Source organism: Fundulus heteroclitus, chromosome 7 (genome assembly GCF_011125445.2).
Source record: "Fundulus heteroclitus isolate FHET01 chromosome 7, MU-UCD_Fhet_4.1, whole genome shotgun sequence".
Classification (NCBI taxonomy): domain Eukaryota; kingdom Metazoa; phylum Chordata; class Actinopteri; order Cyprinodontiformes; family Fundulidae; genus Fundulus; species Fundulus heteroclitus.
In genome coordinates, this window is record NC_046367.1 from 24,927,666 (window position 1) to 24,948,688 (window position 21,023).

The 21,023-nt window shown below is 41.0% G+C and overlaps 1 protein-coding gene across 9 annotated transcripts in view; it reads right to left on the bottom strand.

The window, feature by feature from the left end:
• The window catches only part of lrp2a (low density lipoprotein receptor-related protein 2a), an 85,399-nt gene that overhangs the window by 24,385 nt on the left and 39,991 nt on the right, over positions 1-21,023 (bottom strand). For 6 of the 9 annotated variants that reach the window (XM_036139256.1, XM_036139257.1, XM_036139255.1 and 3 more), the window contains 19 exons: positions 20,851-20,960; positions 18,514-18,691; positions 18,174-18,387; positions 13,323-13,562; positions 13,013-13,201; positions 10,990-11,922; positions 10,746-10,911; positions 10,508-10,666; positions 10,135-10,424; positions 9,013-9,213; positions 8,830-8,856; positions 8,698-8,733; positions 8,363-8,605; positions 7,344-7,469; positions 5,754-5,873; positions 5,004-5,135; positions 3,198-3,399; positions 2,820-3,115; positions 1,191-1,857 (listed from right to left, as the gene is read on the bottom strand). In XM_036139256.1, coding sequence (XP_035995149.1) covers positions 1,191-1,857; positions 2,820-3,115; positions 3,198-3,399; positions 5,004-5,135; positions 5,754-5,873; positions 7,344-7,469; positions 8,363-8,605; positions 8,698-8,733; positions 8,830-8,856; positions 9,013-9,213; positions 10,135-10,424; positions 10,508-10,666; positions 10,746-10,911; positions 10,990-11,922; positions 13,013-13,201; positions 13,323-13,562; positions 18,174-18,387; positions 18,514-18,691; positions 20,851-20,960 — 4,529 coding nt within the window. The remainder of the gene's footprint in view (positions 1-1,190; positions 1,858-2,819; positions 3,116-3,197; positions 3,400-5,003; positions 5,136-5,753; positions 5,874-7,343; positions 7,470-8,362; positions 8,606-8,697; positions 8,734-8,829; positions 8,857-9,012; positions 9,214-10,134; positions 10,425-10,507; positions 10,667-10,745; positions 10,912-10,989; positions 11,923-13,012; positions 13,202-13,322; positions 13,563-18,173; positions 18,388-18,513; positions 18,692-20,850; positions 20,961-21,023) is intronic. The other 3 variants (XM_036139261.1, XM_036139260.1, XM_036139258.1) reach the window with 1 other exon arrangement.

Consider the following 21,023-nt stretch of genomic DNA (forward strand, 5'->3'; position numbering starts at 1 on the left):
AAAAAGTATCATTGATATGCAAGATTTGCATGCATGGCACTCAAGATAGTTTATATTCTTCATATTTTGGCTTTTTCTTTTTTTCTCTGCATTTATCTGGGTTTGGGACTGGCCTTAAATAGAATACAGGATAATGTGCCCCATTTTGAGGCTGCAACTTAAGATAGTTTACAGTCATGTATTCAATAAATTAGCACATGATTAAAACTAAGTCTGTGATTGGGATATTTCACATATTTTATATTTTAATGATGGTTATGATTTAAAATATTGCACAGCTCTAGCTATTTTGTTGTAATAACAAATTGATATTTTGCATTTTAGCAGGAGTTGGAACTAATTTTCTTTCCTAAATAAAGGTATTTATATACAGTTATGAATATTTGTCCAAATACCATGATACTAAGAAATTATCATTCTTAAACCTGGTTAAAGCCTGGTCTATGCTTGACACATCGGCCACCACGGCCATATTACGTCATTTTGGCTACCACCACCCTCCTCACGGCCAAAAATTTCCACGCAAAAAAAAACAACATAGTGTATATATATATATATATATATATATATATATATATATATATATATATATATATATATATATAAATATATATATATATATATATATATATAAATAATTATAATTAGGCCAATGAAGATCACCGTGATCAAAAAATTGTTAACAATTGCTGGAGAGAAATCCCCATCACTCTTGTAAGAGTATTTAAAATGTGGAAAACAACTGTTTTTTCTACTTCTAGTGCAGTGGGGTGTAGTATGCTTGGTGTAGAAGCACAACGCTGCCCTCTAGCGTCTAGGAGAATAGTGCAGACGTTGTGTCCGCCCATCTCAATTCCACGTGGTAAGTGTGTGTGTCAAGCATAAACCGGCCTTGATACTCATGATTATCAACCCTTGTCTAGCCCTAACTGCAGATTAAAGTCTTAAAATAATTAAATGGTGCAGTTTGAAATTAAAATAATGCTATTTAACGGTTGCCAAAGTGAGACCACAGCAGATTAGCTTAGCATGGGAGAATAGGAGAATGCGAAAACTGCCTATAGTCAAAATTGCAGTTCAACATATAAAGTGCAAAATAAAATGATGATTTAAAAGGAAATATTTCTCAAATATTTCAATTGACTGAATGGATGAACAGACAGACAACACTAAAAGACTGAACTCCTCACCCGTATTTGGGATGCAGAACAATACCCCTGGGGTTCTCAAAGCAGTAGCTGTTATTGCCATCTACACAATGTTCGGCAAGTTTCTTGACGAAGCGACCATCCAGTTCAGACACTTTGAGGCAATCCAAGAAGCTGTCCACCCAGTATAGCTTCCTTCCTATCCAGTCAACAGCCAGGCCCTCCCCGTGCAGAACGCCGTTGACCACCACCTCTCGGTTGCTGCCGTTAAAAGACATCCTCTCTATCACTCTACGGCTCACGTCAATCCAATAGAGGCGTTTGTCGACGCGATCAAAGTCCAGAGCGACCACGCTGGTCAGGCCCTGCAGCATAAGAGAGTAGGCCTGCCCGTCCGTTGACAGGTTCCTCAGATAATAGCGGTTGCTGAAGATGAGGTAGGGTGCGATGTTGCTGTTCTGACGGCAGCGCCGTCCGTCCGGCTCTCGGAGAAATCCCGGAGCGCATTTGCACAAGTAGGAGCCGAGGGTGTTCTCACAGATCTGACTGCAAACGCTGGGCGTCTCTGCACACTCGTCGACGTCGTCACATGTTTTGCCGTCAGACATGAGGCGGTAACCTGGGCGGCAGGTGCAGATGAAGCTGGTGGGTGTATCAGTGCAGTTGTGATCGCAGTGGTGAATTGACGGGTCTGTACACTCATTGATACCTACGGTCAGAGAAGAGGCAAAAATAAATGTCAATTTGGCTACACTACCTCTAATATCTTGCAGTATCTCCAAGTTTACTCACACAGTCATCACTGGCATTGGTGCACGGTTCGGCGACCCAAAAACATACATACATACATACATACATACATACATACATACATACATACATACATACATACATACATACATACATACATACATACATACATACATACATACATACATACATACATCTCATTGATAAATTATAAAAGCCAGAATTTGGTGCCCACTTTACCATTTATTGTTGATTATCTCTAATCCATACAGGGTCAAAATTACATAAAAAGCACACCAGAAAATGGCCATCTGAAATTTTCAGAATTTCCTAAACTTGTTTCATTTTCGACATGTGAGAAATAATAACCAAGTTAGGTTTTACCCCACAAATCTGTCCCGCCAATCATAAAACAACACAATGATGAATTTGTTTTCCTTAACCAATTAAGATTCAAGCTATTTCAAAATAAGCTTGTAGAAATAATCAAGACCGACCTCAATTATCCAACATTAAATTCTGTTGTTTTTCTTACATTATATTTTGTGATCTTTTGTTTCTTCTTTTCTTTTGAGAACAAATGCAATAACGATCAGTGCTTTGCTTGAATTTAAAAAACAGAAATAAACCTAAACATCATGTCCACTCTGAACTCTCACTAGAATAATTTTTGGATGACTATTTTTTATTATTTAAAAGTAAAATTACATTTAATGTATAAGTTCTGACTACTCTACCCACCTCTGACGATAGTTTATGTAAACCTCTAACTAGAACTAAGTAATTGAGTAGACAGCACCTGTGAATCAGCTTGTTTATACCTCACGGCCGTCTTTTTCTCCTCTTTTGTTTCAGCACCACGGCACACATTAATGGGAGGCTTTGATTTCTGAAGCGTTGCCGGTATCGTTTCACACTCACCACATCCCTTTTCGTCGCTGTTGTCAGAGCAGTCATCGCTCCTGTCGCACACTTTGCTCAGGGGAATGCAGTGTCCATTTTCACATCTGAACTCTGCGGGGGGGCAGGTGGGCTCAGGCGTGTGGCACATGTGCTGCAGCTCGTCCGACTCGTCGCCGCAGTCGTTGTCGCCGTCGCAGACGAAGTCGTGAGACACGCAGCGGCCGTTCTGGCACGTGAACTGGTGCGACTGGCAGGGCTGGTAGGCGCAGCCCTGCTCATCGCTGCTGTCTCCGCAGTCGTTGCGACGATCGCATCTGATTTTTAAAAAAAACGACGCAAGTTAACCTCAAATGTGACCCCGTCAACATAGACAATACCTGATATTTTCAATCCAACCTGTAGGAGCTGCGTATGCAGAGGCCGTTGCTACAGGTGAACTCATTGATGCCACATGACCTGCGGGTGCAGTTTTGATGCTCATCCAGAGCGTCTGCACAGTCTGAGTCTCCATCACACACCCAGTCGCGTGGAATGCACTTGCGTTGAGGAGGCTGGTTATTGACACACGTGAACTCTGCGCTTGAACACGTGCGATTGGCTGCAGAAAATAATAAATCAGAGTTGAGGATTTGCAAGTTGGGACGAACAACAATGGTGACATATTTTGGAAATCCAAAACATTCCAAACTGTATTTCAGACCCGCGCAGCCGTGACTGCATTGTTTCAGATGAGTCTCCTGCTGAGGCTCAAGCGCCGCTAAAGTCCCTAGCTTCAGGCATCTTATTTTTGGAGCACTATATAAGAATCTTGATCCACCATGAGCCAGAAAGCCAGAGAGAGGAGACAAGCACAAAGTAACGACTGAGGCAGGAGAAATCAGGAATGCTAGCTCCTTGGAGTGGAGATCTACTGGAGACTAAAGATGTTTGGGACTGGCTGCCAGTGTCTCCCCCAACAACACTGTGCTTGAGGAGCGGCAGAGTCCTGAAAAAGAAATGGCATGCAGGGAGCAGGAGGCGGCAAAGTCAAAAAAGAGTCTTGCAAAACAGGAGAGTAGGAAAGAAAAAAATGCCAGGAGACGTAAAGAAACTTCCCAATAATAGGAAACAAGTACTGGAACAGGAACCCTGGGCACATTCCTGCAGGTGCTCTTCCTGTCACATGTCAAAGTTATTTGAAATTTTGCAGTTCGTAAATATTAGTATTAGTAAAAAAACAAATTTTTTACGAAAAATTATATTTTTGCGTAAAGCAGTTTAATAACTTATGGCCATATTAAAATCTGTGTTTTCTAAAAAAATTAATTAAAAAAATGACTTATTATTTTAGGAAGGTGACAATATGTAATAAACTATTATATGCTTAAAATTATGCTTCACAGATTGCTTAGAAAAGGTGTGCTGAAAATGAAGGTGTGCACAATTTCATGCCAGTAGTCCAAAGACATTGAGATATACAAGTGTTAAACCTAAATTACAAGCTTCAGAGAAAGTAGAGCGGCAGTCTCTGACAATAATCATAAGTTTTTATAAAATTTAACATAAAACTGTATAATCTGTACTGGTGGTGCCATTAAGGGCAGTTAGAGTCCATCCTAAGTATATTATTGAGATACAGAGTGAATCTAAAAAGTCTGTTGCGACTGAGGTACGGCACACACTGATACTACGATGATTGTGATTCAATACACTGTGCAGCTCTATTGTAAATCTGGGCTTATTTGGAGAAATGGGTGAATTTAACTGTTTCAACCAGGTTCAGATCTAGTTCATGAGTCAAGCTCTCTTTGATCATTCTTTACCACAGGAACATACAAAGTTTTGCAACCATCAATTAAAGCATTTATGATAGGAACTTCCTAAAATATAGTCCCCCCTATAGTTAGATGTTTGCTAAATTAGGTAAAATACCTCAGGACTATGTTTACAATGTGTAAATTTATGCTTTGCCAAAATTAGCTGTCCCATGAGGGACAGCTTTGATTTTTTTTGTATCAGAAAAGCTCAGAGACTCTTCAGATTTTTTTCCTGGCTACATGTAGTAAGAGTTTTACTGGAGAAGAATAATAGAGGCAACAAACTAAATGAATAGGAATAGGGTTGCTTTTTCAACTAGGTGGATGGGGGCCACATTCACAGCCCTCTGCAGGCTTGGCAAGTGATGGAAGATGGAGAAAATAAAGACGAGTCTGAGACGCATACCACAGTTGTGTCTCTGATCTTCATCGCTCATGTCGCCACAGTCATTGTCTCCATCGCAGATCCACGACAAAGCAATGCACCTGCCGTCATCACAGCGAAACTGGTCCGCATTGCAGGTTCTGACTAGCATGGCTGCAGAGACAGACCGTACACGTTAGATTTTAGATACCACAGCAATGAACACAGAGGTTTGACTAAAATATACCCAAACCCAGCTAAATTTCATCTACTGTTAATCCCAGCCCAATTGATGATGTGTTTACCCTGTCTGTTTGTAACTTCTTCTTCTTTTTTTTTTTTTTCACGGTCAGTTCCCCTCGTAGCTTTTTAACTTTGAAAGAAGGCACAATACGACACTGGCAAAGCTTTCAAAATAGTCATGGCAACTCCACATTCCCATGCATGGTGAGCAATCTAAACAAAAGCCAAAGTGAGGCTCTGTAACCCCGGGCGGATAAAGAGAGGGGGAGGTGCTGTTTGTCTGAGGACATTGAGGGGCGTCACCACGGAGGAATGCAGCCCACAATAGGAGGCCTGGCTGACCACATCATCAACAAAGGAATACACCACTGACTCGCACTCACAGGAGTCTTTCACACTGCCCAGAATGGCTAACAGACACCTTCAGACAATAAGTGAGCAACTGATAAAAGGTTGAGGTGGGGGTGGGTGGGGGGTGTGGGGGGAGTTGGACTGCACCACAAAGCTGGAAGGCTCATTCTGGGTGTGAGAGAGTTGAGGAGCACTCACTGCAGGAGAGGGGTTCATCAGAGCCGTCAGAGCAGTCGGCGCCGCCGTCGCAGTACCAGTGGGCCGGGATGCAGCGACCGCTGGAGCAACGAAACTCACTCTGGGAACAAGTGGCTGCAGCTGCAGAAGATGCAGACGGGAAACATGTCAGCTGGAGAGCTTTTCAACATCCGTGTTTCATTAGTAGCATGTCTTTTAACCATAAAGGACAAAAAGTAGTGTTAAAAGCGATCAGGCCTAGAGGGGTAAAGTAAGCGGTAATATTAGCTATTTGAAATGTTTATCCCATAAAAGAGGATACATACAGCCCATAATATAAAAACAAATATAATTCACGCTGTATACTATGGGATTTTCCAATATTTGGAAATATATAATGCTTCGCAGGAGCAAATTTAAAATAAAATTATGCTTATGAAGTAAAATACCTCCAGTCAGTGCAGATGACTAACAAATTATGGCACCTTGGACTTACTAACTTTATATTGATTGGTTTCTCTTGTAAAGATGTGTAAAAAGCCTAAAGATTAATACAATTTCTAAATCAGTAGGCCAATTTTGCACAGAAATATATCAAAGACATTTCATTTTAAGAAACTGATTTATTTAAGCCAGATACACTTATTGGAAGTTCTTCCAATGAATCCAACTAAACATTTTCTAATGTAAATGTTTCTTAATTAGATCAGACTGTCTAGAAACATTTCATTGATAAATTGTGTTCTTGTTTCCATGGTATAAAGATATGGTGAGAGAAAAGGGGTCAGCTTCTCTAAGCCATGCTTGAAAATAGGAAAGACAAGACAACTTGCCAATTTAAGCATATGTTTTTTAAGAGTTGGGACATGACTATCATCACAACCCTTCATACTACTGACTCAGTGGGGTTCGGTGTAATAAGAGAAGATTTAGCTTTTTGGCAGCAAATGCTCCAGGGTGAAATGGTGTGAAACCAAAGAAGAAGATCTTGAAAAGACATTCATCTACAATTATTGGAAAGAATCTGTGAATCTGTTCCAAAGCCCTGAGGATCCCATTTATAGCGCATAAAATTATAGTATTAGTGCCTGGACATTTTGAATAAAAACCTGAGGGGGAAAAAATGAAGTGAATAAGTATGGGATCTTTCGGTAGAATTATGATTCAAAACAGGTGGTTTGCAGAGAGTTAGAACTCATTACCTATTGAAGACGGTGGGAATATACAATTTAACGTATCTTGGTGTATTTGGAAGCTATGCTTCTGGGAGCTACATTACTAATTACTAATTAGTCACACCAATTAAGTCTTTATCTTTTTAATTAGGGACATGAACAAGTGCTTTTATTTGTTAAACACTCTTTAATTACTGATAATTGTAATAATGATTTCTAATGGTGGTCACAGACAATAATCAACTGCTTTACAGCTTTTAAAGTAAGTTTTTTTTAACTTAAACATTTTGTTCTGCCTTCTGTTATCGAATCCTCAGTGACTTTGTGTCTGTTTAGAAAATAATACCAGAGGAGAATTGCAACAACTACTATGAGAGACAGCTTTAATGAGCATCTAAAAAATTAATACATGCATAAAAACAGTTGCGGAGCTCACCACAGTGAGTTGGGCTTTCATCGCTCATATCCCCGCAGTCATTGTCTCCATCGCACAGGTACGACCGTGGGATACAAATGTTGGTGGACTGACACTTTGCTTGCTCTGGCTGACAGGTTCTCTCAGCTGGAATAACCACACATTTAAATACACAATAAAACAGACAGGTTATTTACAGTAGAAACTAGATGTTTAAACATATGGTAAACAAAGATAACGATTTCTTTTCTTCTTGTCGGACATAAAATCAGACGAAATCAATCCCTTAACAAAAGCAAAGGATCTTGTCAAGATTCTGGCTGAAGCAGGTAGTACATTCATTATGTTGAGTCCTGTACCTACATCGGTTGAAAGACCACTCAAAAAGGGAGGAGGAATTACTCCTAAAGCCAAGTTACTGTTTGCAAATGCACACAGGGACAAAAACCCTAATTTTTGGACAAATTTGCTGAGGTCTGTTGACACTGAAAGTGTTTGACCATTCCTACATTTGGAGGAAAGACTGTGATTCTTGCAGGAAGAAAATACAATTTTACTGTGAAGTACAGGGTGGTTGCATCTTAATGGATGGGTGTTTTACTCCAGGAGGTACTGGTGTACTTCAAGACAAGGACCCTTAGCATACAGCAAAGAAGGTAAACAAATTCACTGTTTTGGAGGGTCTAACACAAAGCCCCTATTCGGTTCCACAGATTATTTGTGGGCAGAGTTGAAAAAGTTGGAGTAAGTCCTAGAAAACTGACTCAGTAAGGCCTGTTCTGGGAGGAGGAATGGGCCAAAATGTACGTAATGCTCTGAAAATAAAAGTAAACTTTTATAACACCCTCTTTGAACTCTCTCACACATTAGTCTTGCATTAAGCAAATTCAATAATTGTGGTAAATCTACAAGACCAAAACAGGAAATGTTTAGTCTGATTTGATGTCAAACTAAAATAGGGGCAAGCTGTGTCTTTTTAAATGGCATAATCTGGTTTCAACTCCGGCAATTACATTATCTTGTCGGCTAAAGAGACTCACGGCAGTTTTGTTCATCTGTGGTCCCATTGTCGTAGCAGTTGTTTATGCCGTTGCAAATGTAGTCCTTGGCAATACAGCGGCCGTTGCTGCAGGCGAACTCTGTACTGGGGTCACAGGGTCTGAACAGACAGCCAACTTCATCACTGTTGTCTCCACAGTCGTTGTAATGGTCACAGCGGTAGTGGTAGGGGACACATCGGCCGTTGCCACAGGTAAACACGGTGGGCGCGCAGGTGTGGAAGGCTGCCGATCAGATATCGAGAACGGGTCAGAGCTTTAGCCAAAAGAGAGCGAGTTGAAAAGGAAATGGCACTTTGAGCAGGAGCTCATTTTACCTGACAGTGCAATAAAGGAAGACAGCAGCTGTGGGACTGCATGCAAAGGCAAGCACATTTAATTATGTTAGTATTGATTACTGTCAGTAAAGAGGGATTAGAAGTTCAATCACACAGTGCAACGATACACACCAGCATTGCTGAAGAGGTGTTTATGTCCTAAGAACGTAGTTTGTGAAAGAGGAAAACAAAACAAAAAAGCACTAATGTGTTAGTAGTAGTGAAGGTAAGTAGTTAAAATATCAGAAAATGCTCTACAAAGAGGGCCACGACCAGAAGAAGCATTTGACTCATAATCTGTTTAGAGGAACCTACCACACACTCGTTCCAGCTCGTCGCTACCATCTCCACAGTCGTTGTCATTGTCGCATATCCACTGTGCTCGGATACAGCGCCCATTCATGCAGGCGAACTGGCCTGGCTGGCAGCGAGTCCCATTATCAGGAATACAATACTTGCTGTCAGCCAGGTACCATCGACCTTCTGACGGGCAGTGGCACTCAGCTCCATTAGGTCCTGGCAAGAGGAGGATCACCAGACATTCACACGGAGGTTCCAGCATGTTAAATTAGGGCTGGACGATAATTCAATAACAATATATATCGATCGATAGACGTGTGGCGCGATAGGAAAAAAAAGGGTCGATAAAACTTCGATAGACAGTTTTCCTTCCTTCCTTTCAGCCTATCATATTAGTTGATGCTACAGTCACTACTTCCTCTCGACCAATCGTAATCGCGGACCCAGGCACGCCGTCACAAAGCGCCGCCCTCTCAAACCACAACACAGAGCACGTGAATATGTCGCAGCAAGGAGCGGCGGAGGAAACGGTCCTAAAACGGGGTTTTACTAGTTCGCCAGTCTGACAGAAATAAACCAGTAATTTGTAAGACTTGCAAGGAACCGGTAAAAACAAAGTCTGGTAACGCAACCAACTTGTTTCATCACGTAAGCCACTCACATCCGCAGCAGCGCGAGCCGTTTTAGCCTTGCTCCGCTCCGCGTCATCTTCGGAGAAATCTTACGGAGCTTCTTCCAAAACAAAGCAGGTATAGCAGCTAAACTGGGCTCCCTTCTTTGTGATAAAATGGTATTGGTATATTTATTTTGGTCATTTTACTGGTCACTTTAGTTTATTCTTTGTCAGTATTTAATAACATAACTCAGGTCTCTTAAGTTATTTTTCTTTAAAAAAAATCTGTTATGGTTAAAAAGTTGGTTAAATAAAGATTTAATTGGAATTCTGTGTTTGTGTTCTTTATTAAAATTAAATCATTTAGCAATATCATAAAATGTCCAGGCAGAGCTGCACATAAAATATGGTTTTAAATAATGTTCAATAATTATCGATATCGATCAATATGCATTTTTTATTTATATCGATAAGCATTTTTTCTATATCGTCCAGCCACAGTTTAAAGAAGTTTTTTTTTCTACCTGGTGTGCAGATGTGGCTGCAGCCTCCGTTGAACTGCTGGCACGGACTGTCGCACCGCTGCTGCTTTCTACGGGCCAAAACTTGAATGTCCATCGGTCGGGATGGGAGGTTCTGAATCATGACCCTCTGGTCAGAGCCGTCGTGTTTGTTGGCCCGATAGATGCTGCGGGTGTTCCAGTCGGTCCAATAGATGAACTGACCAAACATGGTCATTGCAAATGGGTAGATGGCTGTGCTGACGATGACCTCACGGTTGGCCCCCGAGAGAGAGGATCGCTCAATCTTCTGTCTGATGGCACAGCAAAAGTACTGCAATAGCAGAAGCTTTAACATAAAAAAGATAAGCACATTATAAAATTTGTCAGATCTTACAAGCTTGCATCTGCCCAGTAGAGTCTCTCCTCTTCATAGTCCAAAGTCAGACCGTTGGGCCACACCAAGCTGCTGTTCACAATCTCGGTCCTGAAGTTTCCGCCCAAGGTGGCTCGCTCAATCTTCGCATGGGTTCCCCAGTCTGTCCAATACATGTATCTGTACAACAAGAAAGAGGCAAACTAAAAATGCACAGACTGATTTTGTGAATCAAGAGGGTTTGCTGTGTAATGCTTACCCCCTGCAGGGATCCAACATGATGGCCCTTGGCCTCGACACATGGGCGATTATTGTTCTTTGTGCGCCATCCACAGACATAGAGCTAATGCTCTGGTTGACATAGTCGCTGTAGTAAATTCTTTTGTTTATCCAGTCATAGGCTATCCCGTCAGGAGCCCCGAGATCTGTCACAACCACAGCATAATTACTCCAACTGCTACCCAATAACACTATAATCTGAACGGTAGGACAACTAAACTTACCTGCAGCGACTACAACAGGAGCTGAAGTGGGAGAGGTCAGGCTGATATAGCTGATCTTGCTTGATCCTGCACCTGAGCTCTGAGTGAAGTAAATCCTGTCGTCTGTGAGGTCAAAATCAAGAGCCACGGAGGTGCGTGGCACATGGACAACAGGGAACGGCATTGCGTGGTCCTCAGGATCGAGTCGCAGGCTGCGCACCGTGCTCTCTGTGGTGTAGATGAGATAATCCTCCTTTGACATCTCGCAGCTCTCTTTATCTGCGGCAAGGTCTCCAAAAGCACAGCTGCACTTTTTGTTCTGAGTGCCTTGGTTTGAGCCGGGAAGGGCAAAGCAGAAGTGGGCACAACCTCCATTGCTTCCCATGCAGGGATTGTGGTTCAGCTCCTGGACACTGGTGGGCTGGGTGCGTTGGTCAAAGATCGTCACATCCCTCAACATGTTTATGTTATCTCTAATTACGGCCGGCGGCTCTGTGCCGCCTGGCTCCTTGCTCGCTTGGAAAACCTTTTTGAGATTTCTGTCTACCCAAATAATGCTATTCTCAAAGACTGTAATTCCATAAGGAGTTGGATAGCGGCTCCCGTACCTAACTATCTCTGTCTCCCCTCCATGGGGCCTGATGCGAGCAATCATATCCAGAGAGTCATCCACCCAGTAGACGTAGCCAGAATGCCAGTCTAGAGCGAGGCCTCGTGGGGTAATAATCCCAGAGGACACTAAAACTGTGCGGTTGGTTCCATCCAACAGCGCACGCTCAATTTTGGGGTTCTGTCCGTAATCGGCCCAATACAGGTATCTGTTTATAGGGTCCACAACAAGGTGCCGAGGCATATCCACCTGGGTCTTCAGCAGCACTCTGCGGAAAGTTGTGTTCAAGCGAAGTACCTCTACATAGGTCTCAGTCAGGAAGGCGTTGGTGAAATACAGGTTACCTTAGGAGAGAGTAAAGAAAGTTTCTAATTTATCACAATAATATTGTCTTGAAAGTCATAATTCCTGACATATAGTGTAGGGAACAAAAGTCTTATAATGTACCAAACATGCAAACAGCATACATTTAGGTCATGTTGTATTAAACAAGTAAACATTGCATTTAAGAGATTCATGAATGATATACACTTAACCCCATTTTACACCGGCTTTACTCTACTTCGGCCGCTCAGCTCCGCTTGGCCGAGCTCTACATTCTTCTACTCCTGTTCGTTTTCCACAAACCCGGTATAGAAAGGAGGTGGTGAACACATTCTGGGGACTGGCTTTAAGCCCCACCTCCAGCTGTCACTGTTGTGCTCTCTGCCGCTATTGAGCATTAGCCTACTCTGTGACGTTAGAACCTTAAACAAATCAGCGAGAAATAGTAAACAATAAAAAAGTAAATAATTCATTATTTAACAAAAGCAAAAAAAAAAATGGACATAAAATCTTTGTATTAATTACCGGAATGTCTTGAATATTTTTTTAAGAATAAAATAACCCTATTGGATAAATATCTGGATCACAGATCAGCCTGAAACATTAATAAATAAGGCACAGTTTATGATCTGCTCTCTGTCTGTTGTCCAAACAGCTCGAAGGTTTGCCTCCATGGAGTTAAAATTTAGGGCTTTATGAGGACGTTTTTGCCTCAGCCATGGAGGGAACGATAAGGACATTAAAGTGCAAAACTGTGGACTTTTGACTGCAGTGAAATGATCTTTATAGATTGGATATTGGTGAGTCATGCTGCGCGAATTCGGCGGAGTGTTCTTTGGGTTAGATCCAGAGAGGAGGCAGCCTACTCTCTCCCATGCCCCTCCAAACACATAGTGGTTCGATTAGGGGCTGTGAATAACTGCAATCGAAAAGCCAGCAAAGCGGGTGAACTGAGTAGGATCCAGCCAAGCAGAGCCAGTGGAAAATGGGCTTTATATTGTTGATTTTAATGTTTTTTTGCTTCCGCAGAGTTCAGAAACAGAATATCTGAGGAAGGGTGCCCCAGGTAGGTGAAAATCAAAACATACTTGAAGTAACACAACAGCTTACCTGCAGCCCAGTCCACGGCAATGCCCCGTATCCCGTTGCGTCCTATCCCGGATGTAACTACGCTATGCAATCCTGAGCCATCCGGCTTTATGCGTCTGACCCCGTTTTGCATTGCCGCAGTGCTGCTGAAGTCACACCAGTAAATGAAACCAGAAGCCATATGCACATCAATGTGGAGAGCGTTACGACCTGCAAGAGGACAGTAATTCAGTAATTCAGTTCCTGTTTTCTACTGGGCACTTTTGAAGAATCAAAGCACATCAGATAGTATGTGTTTGACATGCAGCACTGGAACTGGAAAGTTACTCACCTCTTCCAGCGACAGGGACCATTGCCTCAGAGTGATCTGAGCCTTCTAGACTGAAGCCTTTTATAGCAGACAGAGTGGAGATGACAACGTAGGACTGGTAGGGGGCACAGGTTCGATTATCTGCGTTAAGTTTAAAACCTGTCGCACATGCACAGGTAAAAAGGCTTCGTGGTCGAGGAAGACAAAGCTGCTCGCAGGCTCCCATATTGTCCGAGCAGCCATTAGATGTTCCAGCGGAGGCTGAGTTTAGAGAGAAAACACAACATAAGAAATACACCAAAGGAGAAATGTTAACTGTACAGATAATCTGAGAAGTTGCCTGATGACCAGAATCAGACAACTTTCAGCTTTAGAGCAAACTCATAAATAACATGTTTTTCCAATCAATGAATGCACCATTCATCGGCACTAATCAAACTTAGGGTAACAACAACTCTTTCCAGTGTGGATGCTGCATAAAAGATAAAAAAATACCTAAAGTAAGCCATTTTGGCATGAATTAGGTTTCTAAAAATTAAGTCAGATGAAGCACACAGATTTCCAAAAGGAGATTGTATTTTCTATGACATGTAGAGATGAGTCTGCAGTTCATTCGGGCTGCAGCAGAGCGAGACAGAGCAAGACTTTCTGTAGATAGCAGGAAACTTGAAGTGAGTACATGAAAGTAAATATTTTCTTTCTTTCTTTCTATTTCTTTGGCTTCTTTAATGAAATAGAGTGCATTTGGAAATGTTTGCAATCTTACAGTAATGGTTAGGATCTATATGATTACCTCATCCTCAGTAAGTGAGGCAGCATTGGAGGAATCCTTAGAACCTGCGCAGTGTCTGAACTGTTTAAAAGCAGTAGAGCTTTCTGAGCTATCTAAAATTTTAGCTTCATCTAAACCTTCTACCTGTATGTTAGACCCAATCCCAACCAAGTTGTTTAAGGAGGTATTCCCTCTGATCAGTGGTCCTATTTTAGACATGATTAATCTATCCTTGGTAAATGGATATGTACCACAGGCTTTTAAAGTAGCTGTTATTAAACCTTTACTTAAGAAACCATCTCTTGATCAAGATGAGTTAGTAAATTACAGACCTATATCTAATCTTCTTTTCTTATCTAAAATTCTTGAGAAAGTAGTTGCTAATCAACTATGTGAACATTTACAAAGTAATGACCTACTTGAGGAGTTTCAGTCAGGCTTCAGAGCTCATCATAGCACTGAAACAGCTCTGGTGAAGGTCAACAATGATATTCTCATGGCCTCAGATAATGGACTTGTGTCTATACTTGTCCTGTTAGATCTCAGTGCTGCATTTGATACAGTTGATCACAATATTCTCCTACAAAGACTTGAGCATACTGTAGGGATTAAGGGAAAAGCATTAGGCTGGTTTAAATCTTATCTGTCAGACAGATTCCAGTTTGTTCATGTTAATAATAAATCTTCCTCAAACTCTAGGGTCACTTGTGGAGTACCACAGGGTTCAGTCCTTGGACCAATTCTATTTACTATATATATGCTTCCGATTGGCAAAATTATCAGACAGCATGGGATTAATTTCCACTGTTATGCTGATGACACTCAGCTATATTTATCCATAAATCCTGATGAATCCAATCAGTTACTTCGACTGCAGTCATGTCTTGATGACATCAAAAGCTGGATGACTTTAAATTTCCTGCATTTAAATTCTGACAAGACAGAAGTTGTAATCTTTGGGCCAGAGTCTTCAAAAAATAAAGTTCTTAATCAATCCCTTAATCTGGATGGCATTAACTTGGCCTCTGGTAATAAAGTTAAAAATCTTGGTGTTGTTTTCGACCAAGACATGTCATTTAAATCCCATATTAAACAGGTTTCCAGAGTTTCCTTTTTTCACCTCCGGAATATCGCCAAAATTAGAAACATTCTGTCCAGGAGTGATGCTGAAAAACTAGTCCATGCATTTGTTACTTCAAGGCTGGACTATTGTAATTCTTTACTATCAGGAAGTCCACAAAATGCAGTTCGAAGTCTTCAGCTGATTCAAAATGCTGCGGCAAGAGTTCTGATGAAAATCAACAAGAGGGATCATATTTCTCCTGTTTTAGCTTCCCTTCATTGGCTTCCTGTTAAATCAAGAATAGAATTTAAAATTCTCCTTCTAACGTATAAAGCCCTTAATAATCAAGCTCCATCATATATCAGAGCTCTGATTACCCCGTATGTTCCTAACAGAGCACTTCGCTCTCAGACTGCAGGTCTGCTGGTGGTTCCTAGAGTCTCTAAAAGTAGAATGGGAGGCAGATCCTTTAGCTATCAGGCTCCTCTCCTGTGGAACCAACTCCCAGTTTTGGTCCGTGAGTCAGACACCCTATCTATTTTTAAGACTAATGTTAAAACTTTCCTTTTTGACAAAGCTTATAGTTAGAGTGGCTCATACCCTGAGCTATCTCTATAGTTGTGCTGTGATAGGCCTAGGCTGCTGGAGGACATCAGGGTCTAATTTTCTCACTCTACTGATTTCTACTGTTCTTCAGTCTACTGTTCTCCAGTTTTGCATTGTATTACATTGAAATGACTGTCGTAATTTCAGCTTTTAACTTTTGCTCTCTCTCTTTTTCTTCATAGTAGGTACACCTGGTCTGGCGTTCTGTTAACTGTGACATCATCCAGAGAAGACGGCTCACCCGCTACTTCCATCTAATGTAGAACAGATTACTAGATCAATGTGTGCTTCTGTGCTTTTTTGTTTCTCTTGTTGTGTCTCTGTTCTGTCTTCTGTAACCCCCAGTCGGTCGAGGCAGATGACCGTTCATACTGAGCCCGGTTCTGCCGGAGGTTTTTCCTTCCCGTTAATGGGTGGTTTTTCTTCCCACTGTCGCTTCATGCTTGCTCAGTATGAGGGATTGCAGCAAAGCCATGGACAATGCAGACGACTCTCCCTGTAGCTCTACGCTTCCCCAGGAGTGAATGCTGCTTGTCGTGACTTTGATGCAATCAACTGGTTTCCTTATATAGGACATTTTTGACCAATCTGTATAATCTGACCAAATCTGTATAATATGATTGAACTTGACTTTGTAAAGTGCCTTGAGATGACATGTTTCATGATTTGGCGCTATATAAATAAAATTGAATTGAAATTGAATTGAATATTGTCGATGGAATGCAGACAAATACTACTATTTTAGTAATGCTAGTTGCACTGATTGCTAAAGACAGTTACTGTTCTCTTAAACATGATGTGATGTCACCTCTGCTCTTAATTTAAAAAGCTAATTATTCCACATGATGTGAAAGCTATAAAGAATGTTTTAGTGTTGTTCATAGGTGTGGTTAGAGAGGATGAAAAGTATTAATATCTCACAGATTCTGTTTTTCAAACCATCACACAACTTTTAATCTCACAGGTAACCTGAGTAAATACAAAAAGCAGTTTTCAAATGATGCTTTAATTTATTAAAGGTAAACAATCTAACCAAACCAACCTGGCACTATGTGAAAAAGTAATTGACTGGTTTTGAATTCTTGGATGGGTGGTCAGCGTAAATGGTAAATGCCCTGTACTTCTATAGCGCTTTATCAAGTCCTAAGGACTGTTCCACGTTTTCTCCATTTGTGGATACTAGCTCTCGATGTGGTTCACTAGTATCCCAAAACCCTTTGAAAGAACCTTTTAAACGATATTCAAGCTGATGGTCATGGACGTTTAGACTCTGTTCTTAAATTTCTCTAGAACACAATGTGTTGCGTTTTAGGAATATTTAACCACGCGCTAACCACTGCGCCACCGAAGCACGCCCAACATGTTCTTTTTAAAGGGACAGTGTGTAACTAATTTGTCGTTGCCATTTCTGATTAAAGTAGCAGAAAGGGGACAACATTTCCAGCCATTTCCTATCTTTCTTCTATATGAAGATGTGCTGTCGGTGGAGGAGTAGAAAACAAGCAAAGACGAACGTAGCTCATTCTATTTCTGTTGACATACTCTTTGCCCAGCAAAAGGGAAGAGAAAGTACCCAAGAAAAGAAAAAGAAGTAATAACTGGGAGGAAATGAGAATCTATATCAGCTATTATTACCAGGTAGAGATAATTCATGAGGCAGCGAGGATTTAAAATGAATGCGGAGGTTGCTGACAGGTAAGCTAATTCAATATAACAGTGAAGTTTATTTTGACGTTATGTTAGAGACAGGGCAGTGTAGTCCATCTACATCTCTGTCCTCCTGATAAAGACAGCTAGTTTGTTCATCTTGTCTCCCTCTCAGGGAGGTGTCCATAACGCAGCAGCGCCAGTGGGTCTCTATACTTGTGTTTATATAGTCGCTTATTCTAGAGCCCAAATAACTGCGGGTTCAGAAACGAACCCAAGAAGCCACGACTCACAGAATTTACAAGCGACTTTAGAAAAAAACAAGCGGACTTGGCAACAGAGCCAAAAACCATTTCACTCGACGACCATAGCTATTAGCTATTAGTGGAACCAAATACATGGAGGACATGTTTACATTGTCATATTTATGATACTCTGTGGCTTCTGTAATAGTTATCACGCACTTAACTGCAAGGTTGTTTGTAATTCATTTAGCGCACCACTAGATGGTGCACCAGTGTGAAAATCTTACACACTGGGGCTTTAAGGGATTTTTTGATTGTAAAAGTAAGGCAGTAATCAGGACCATGTGTGGTTAGTGAATTTGAACCAAAAGATATATTGAATTAACCAGAGGATTAATTAGATTTTTACATCAAGGATTTTCACAAATAATTCAACAGGTCAAAGCTTTTCAAAACCCAGATCAGAAATCTGCCACAAACCTTCATGGTGAATCTCTACTCAACTGTACAAGTAAACTGTGAGGAAATACGCCACTCACTATCTCTGAAATGAACTTTTAGGACTCGTAGTCCTGACAGGTTGTCTCGCATCACAACCCTGTTGGCACCAGAGGACTTGTCCACACGCTCGATGACCTCAAAGTCCCGGTCGCTGAAGAACAGGTAGCTCTGATAGACAGCCACCCCCCAGGGGTGAGAAAGTCCAGCCACTATGGTGAAGCGGTTAGTTCCATCTGGATCCCCGCGCTCAATCTATGGCGGTTTGATGAAAAACACAAACGCAGAATGCCTTTATTGGAGGTTTGCATCAAAGGTAGGGTACAGAGCACATAATAAGTCCCAACATGTTTAGGGAGAAGTAATAGAGTGAAAACTGACTTTTCCAGTGCTTGTAACGGCCCAGTATAGCTTGTTCTCCTGGATGTCCACAGTGAGGAACTCAACATGATCGAGGTTGTTGGTGAAGAGCGTGACGGGGTTCATGCCATCCATGTCGGCTGATGCTACCTTGGCAGGGATACCGCTTTCTGTTCCCTGGTCTGTCCAGTAGAGTTTGCTAAATAAAATGAAAAATACATGTAGAGTTTATCTTACTTCAGACAGTCACCTTTTAAACCAGAAATTAACAAATTTTTTCTCACTGTCTACCATTTGAAACAGGTGCAACTTTTTAAATTTTTGTTCAGTTAAGATTTTCAAAATTACTTGTATTTCAAACTTCCTCATGGAGGGACAATAAAGGTTATTTCAAATCAGTTTATATGTATCGATTTGCCAAATACCAGAATAATTACCAAAAGAAAATGTTACTTTCTTAAAACAGACGTTTACATTCATTACTAAAGTATTTGGTAGATTTGCCTTTAAACAGTATGACTAGGGTCAGATATTTTGTGTATCCTTCTCACACATTGAATTTTGGACCATGCCTCCTGACAGAACTGGAGCAGCAGTCAGTTTTAGAGGTTGCCTTGCTTATACAGGCCTTTTCAGCTCTGTCCACAAATTGTCTATGGGTTTAAGACCAGAACTTTGTGATGGCCACTCAACAAAATGGATTTTACTCTCCTTAAGTATTTTTGAAATCAATCTGGATGTAGGCGTAGGGTCATTGTCCATTTGGACGATCCAGTTATGTTCAAGGTTTGACTTCCTGGAAAAGTCTTGTTTTTGGGGTAATGGCTTCTTCCTCTCTGAGCGGGTTTTCAGCTCATGTGTGTACAGGAATGGTTTTATAATGGATAATGACACTCTCTTATAGCTTCTTCACAAACATTTTCTTTCTTCTGTTCTGGGGTTGATTTGCACATTTGTCACAAAAAAAACATGTTTATGCCTGGGACACAGAACCAGTCTCCTTCTTGAAGGGTATGATAGCTGGATATTACTTTGTATTTATTTGTTTGAACAGATGACTGCTGCACATTCAAGGATCAGGAAATTGTAGCCAATAATGAACCAGCCTTGTAGAGATCACAAGTTCCCTTTCTGATATCTTGGCTGAATCAATTAGATTTTACCTTTATGTCATACATGTTTGAAGATTTGGATCAAAACACATCCGCAGGTGTGCCCGGTTTAATTCACAGTTCAGAAGCTTATGCTATGTCATCATCATGTAGGCATTGTCAAAGGAATTAAATTTCTAAAATAATTCTCTAATTATTCTGGTATTTTGATAATTTTACCTGGCCCAAAAGCAGGAAGAGTTTTAATTGATTTAATTTCAGCAAGTGTTTTTACATACAGTGTGTTTAATCTTCCAGTCTTAACTGCATACACTTAGGATTTACGAACAAACATTGTTGAACGATCGATGAGAAAAATAAAATGCACCTTTAAGCATCGGCAGGCTAACGAAACCAAAACATATCAAGCGTTTATTAAAATGTTACAGTTTAAACTCGCAAACACTCTCCATTATACAATTCTTGCATTTTTAAATATTTGCATTTTCCCTTGATTATAAAAAAACACAGCTGCTTAGAAATCACTTCTGGTCGTGACAGCGGTGGGGAAACACTTTAAGTAATGCTCTTCTAGAACTACAGTTGGCAGGCAACAAGCATCATGTCTATAGAGCAGCTGACTGCAGGCTGCTAGACATGCAGATGGCCCAATAAGACCGCTAACAGCTTGTTAAACTCCCAGTTTTTATCTATATACAGATGTGCAGAATGGCAAAAATATGTTACACAATTAAATTAGTTAAATGAAGCTGGTGTTTAATCTACATTTCTCTTTTGGTATGAGCTTCAAGAGTGGTTAAATGTTATTTCTTCCATTAACATTATTATAGCTTTTGTAATCAATACATTATATAACTGTAGCAGGGGTGTTAATACTATGATACTGTGACACTTGAGTATTTCTAGTTTAGGGTATCATACATAACTGAATATAACACATAACTGGATGTAATACATTTAGCTTCCAAGTAAAGTGATTCATGTTTAAATCTGACATGATTTCAGCTCATGTGTGTACAGGAATGTACACACATCTGTGCCCCAGACTAACTAAACATCTTCCTCCCATTGCTCAAGCCATAATGAGAATGGAAAGCTCTTGTTTCTTGACTGTAAGCTGGTGGGGTTTTAGATGGCAGCACGGGCTTGTTAAGATCCCTCCCGAGGCTGTCCAGATGGAGGCTGTCAGGGCTCAGTAGCAGTGGATTTGAGCGGTTGTGCCAGGACGGTGTTAAATGGGGCTTACCCACGTGCTGGATCCACAGCGATGCCAACAGGACTGCCAGCGCCGGCTGGAGAGCCGTTGTTTGTGATTAGCGTTTTCCGGTACTGTACCTCTCCTCTCAACTTTAAAACCTGGCCAAAGAAAAACGAGTACGTGAGAAGAAAGATAAACAAATGGACATGTAAAAGAAATAA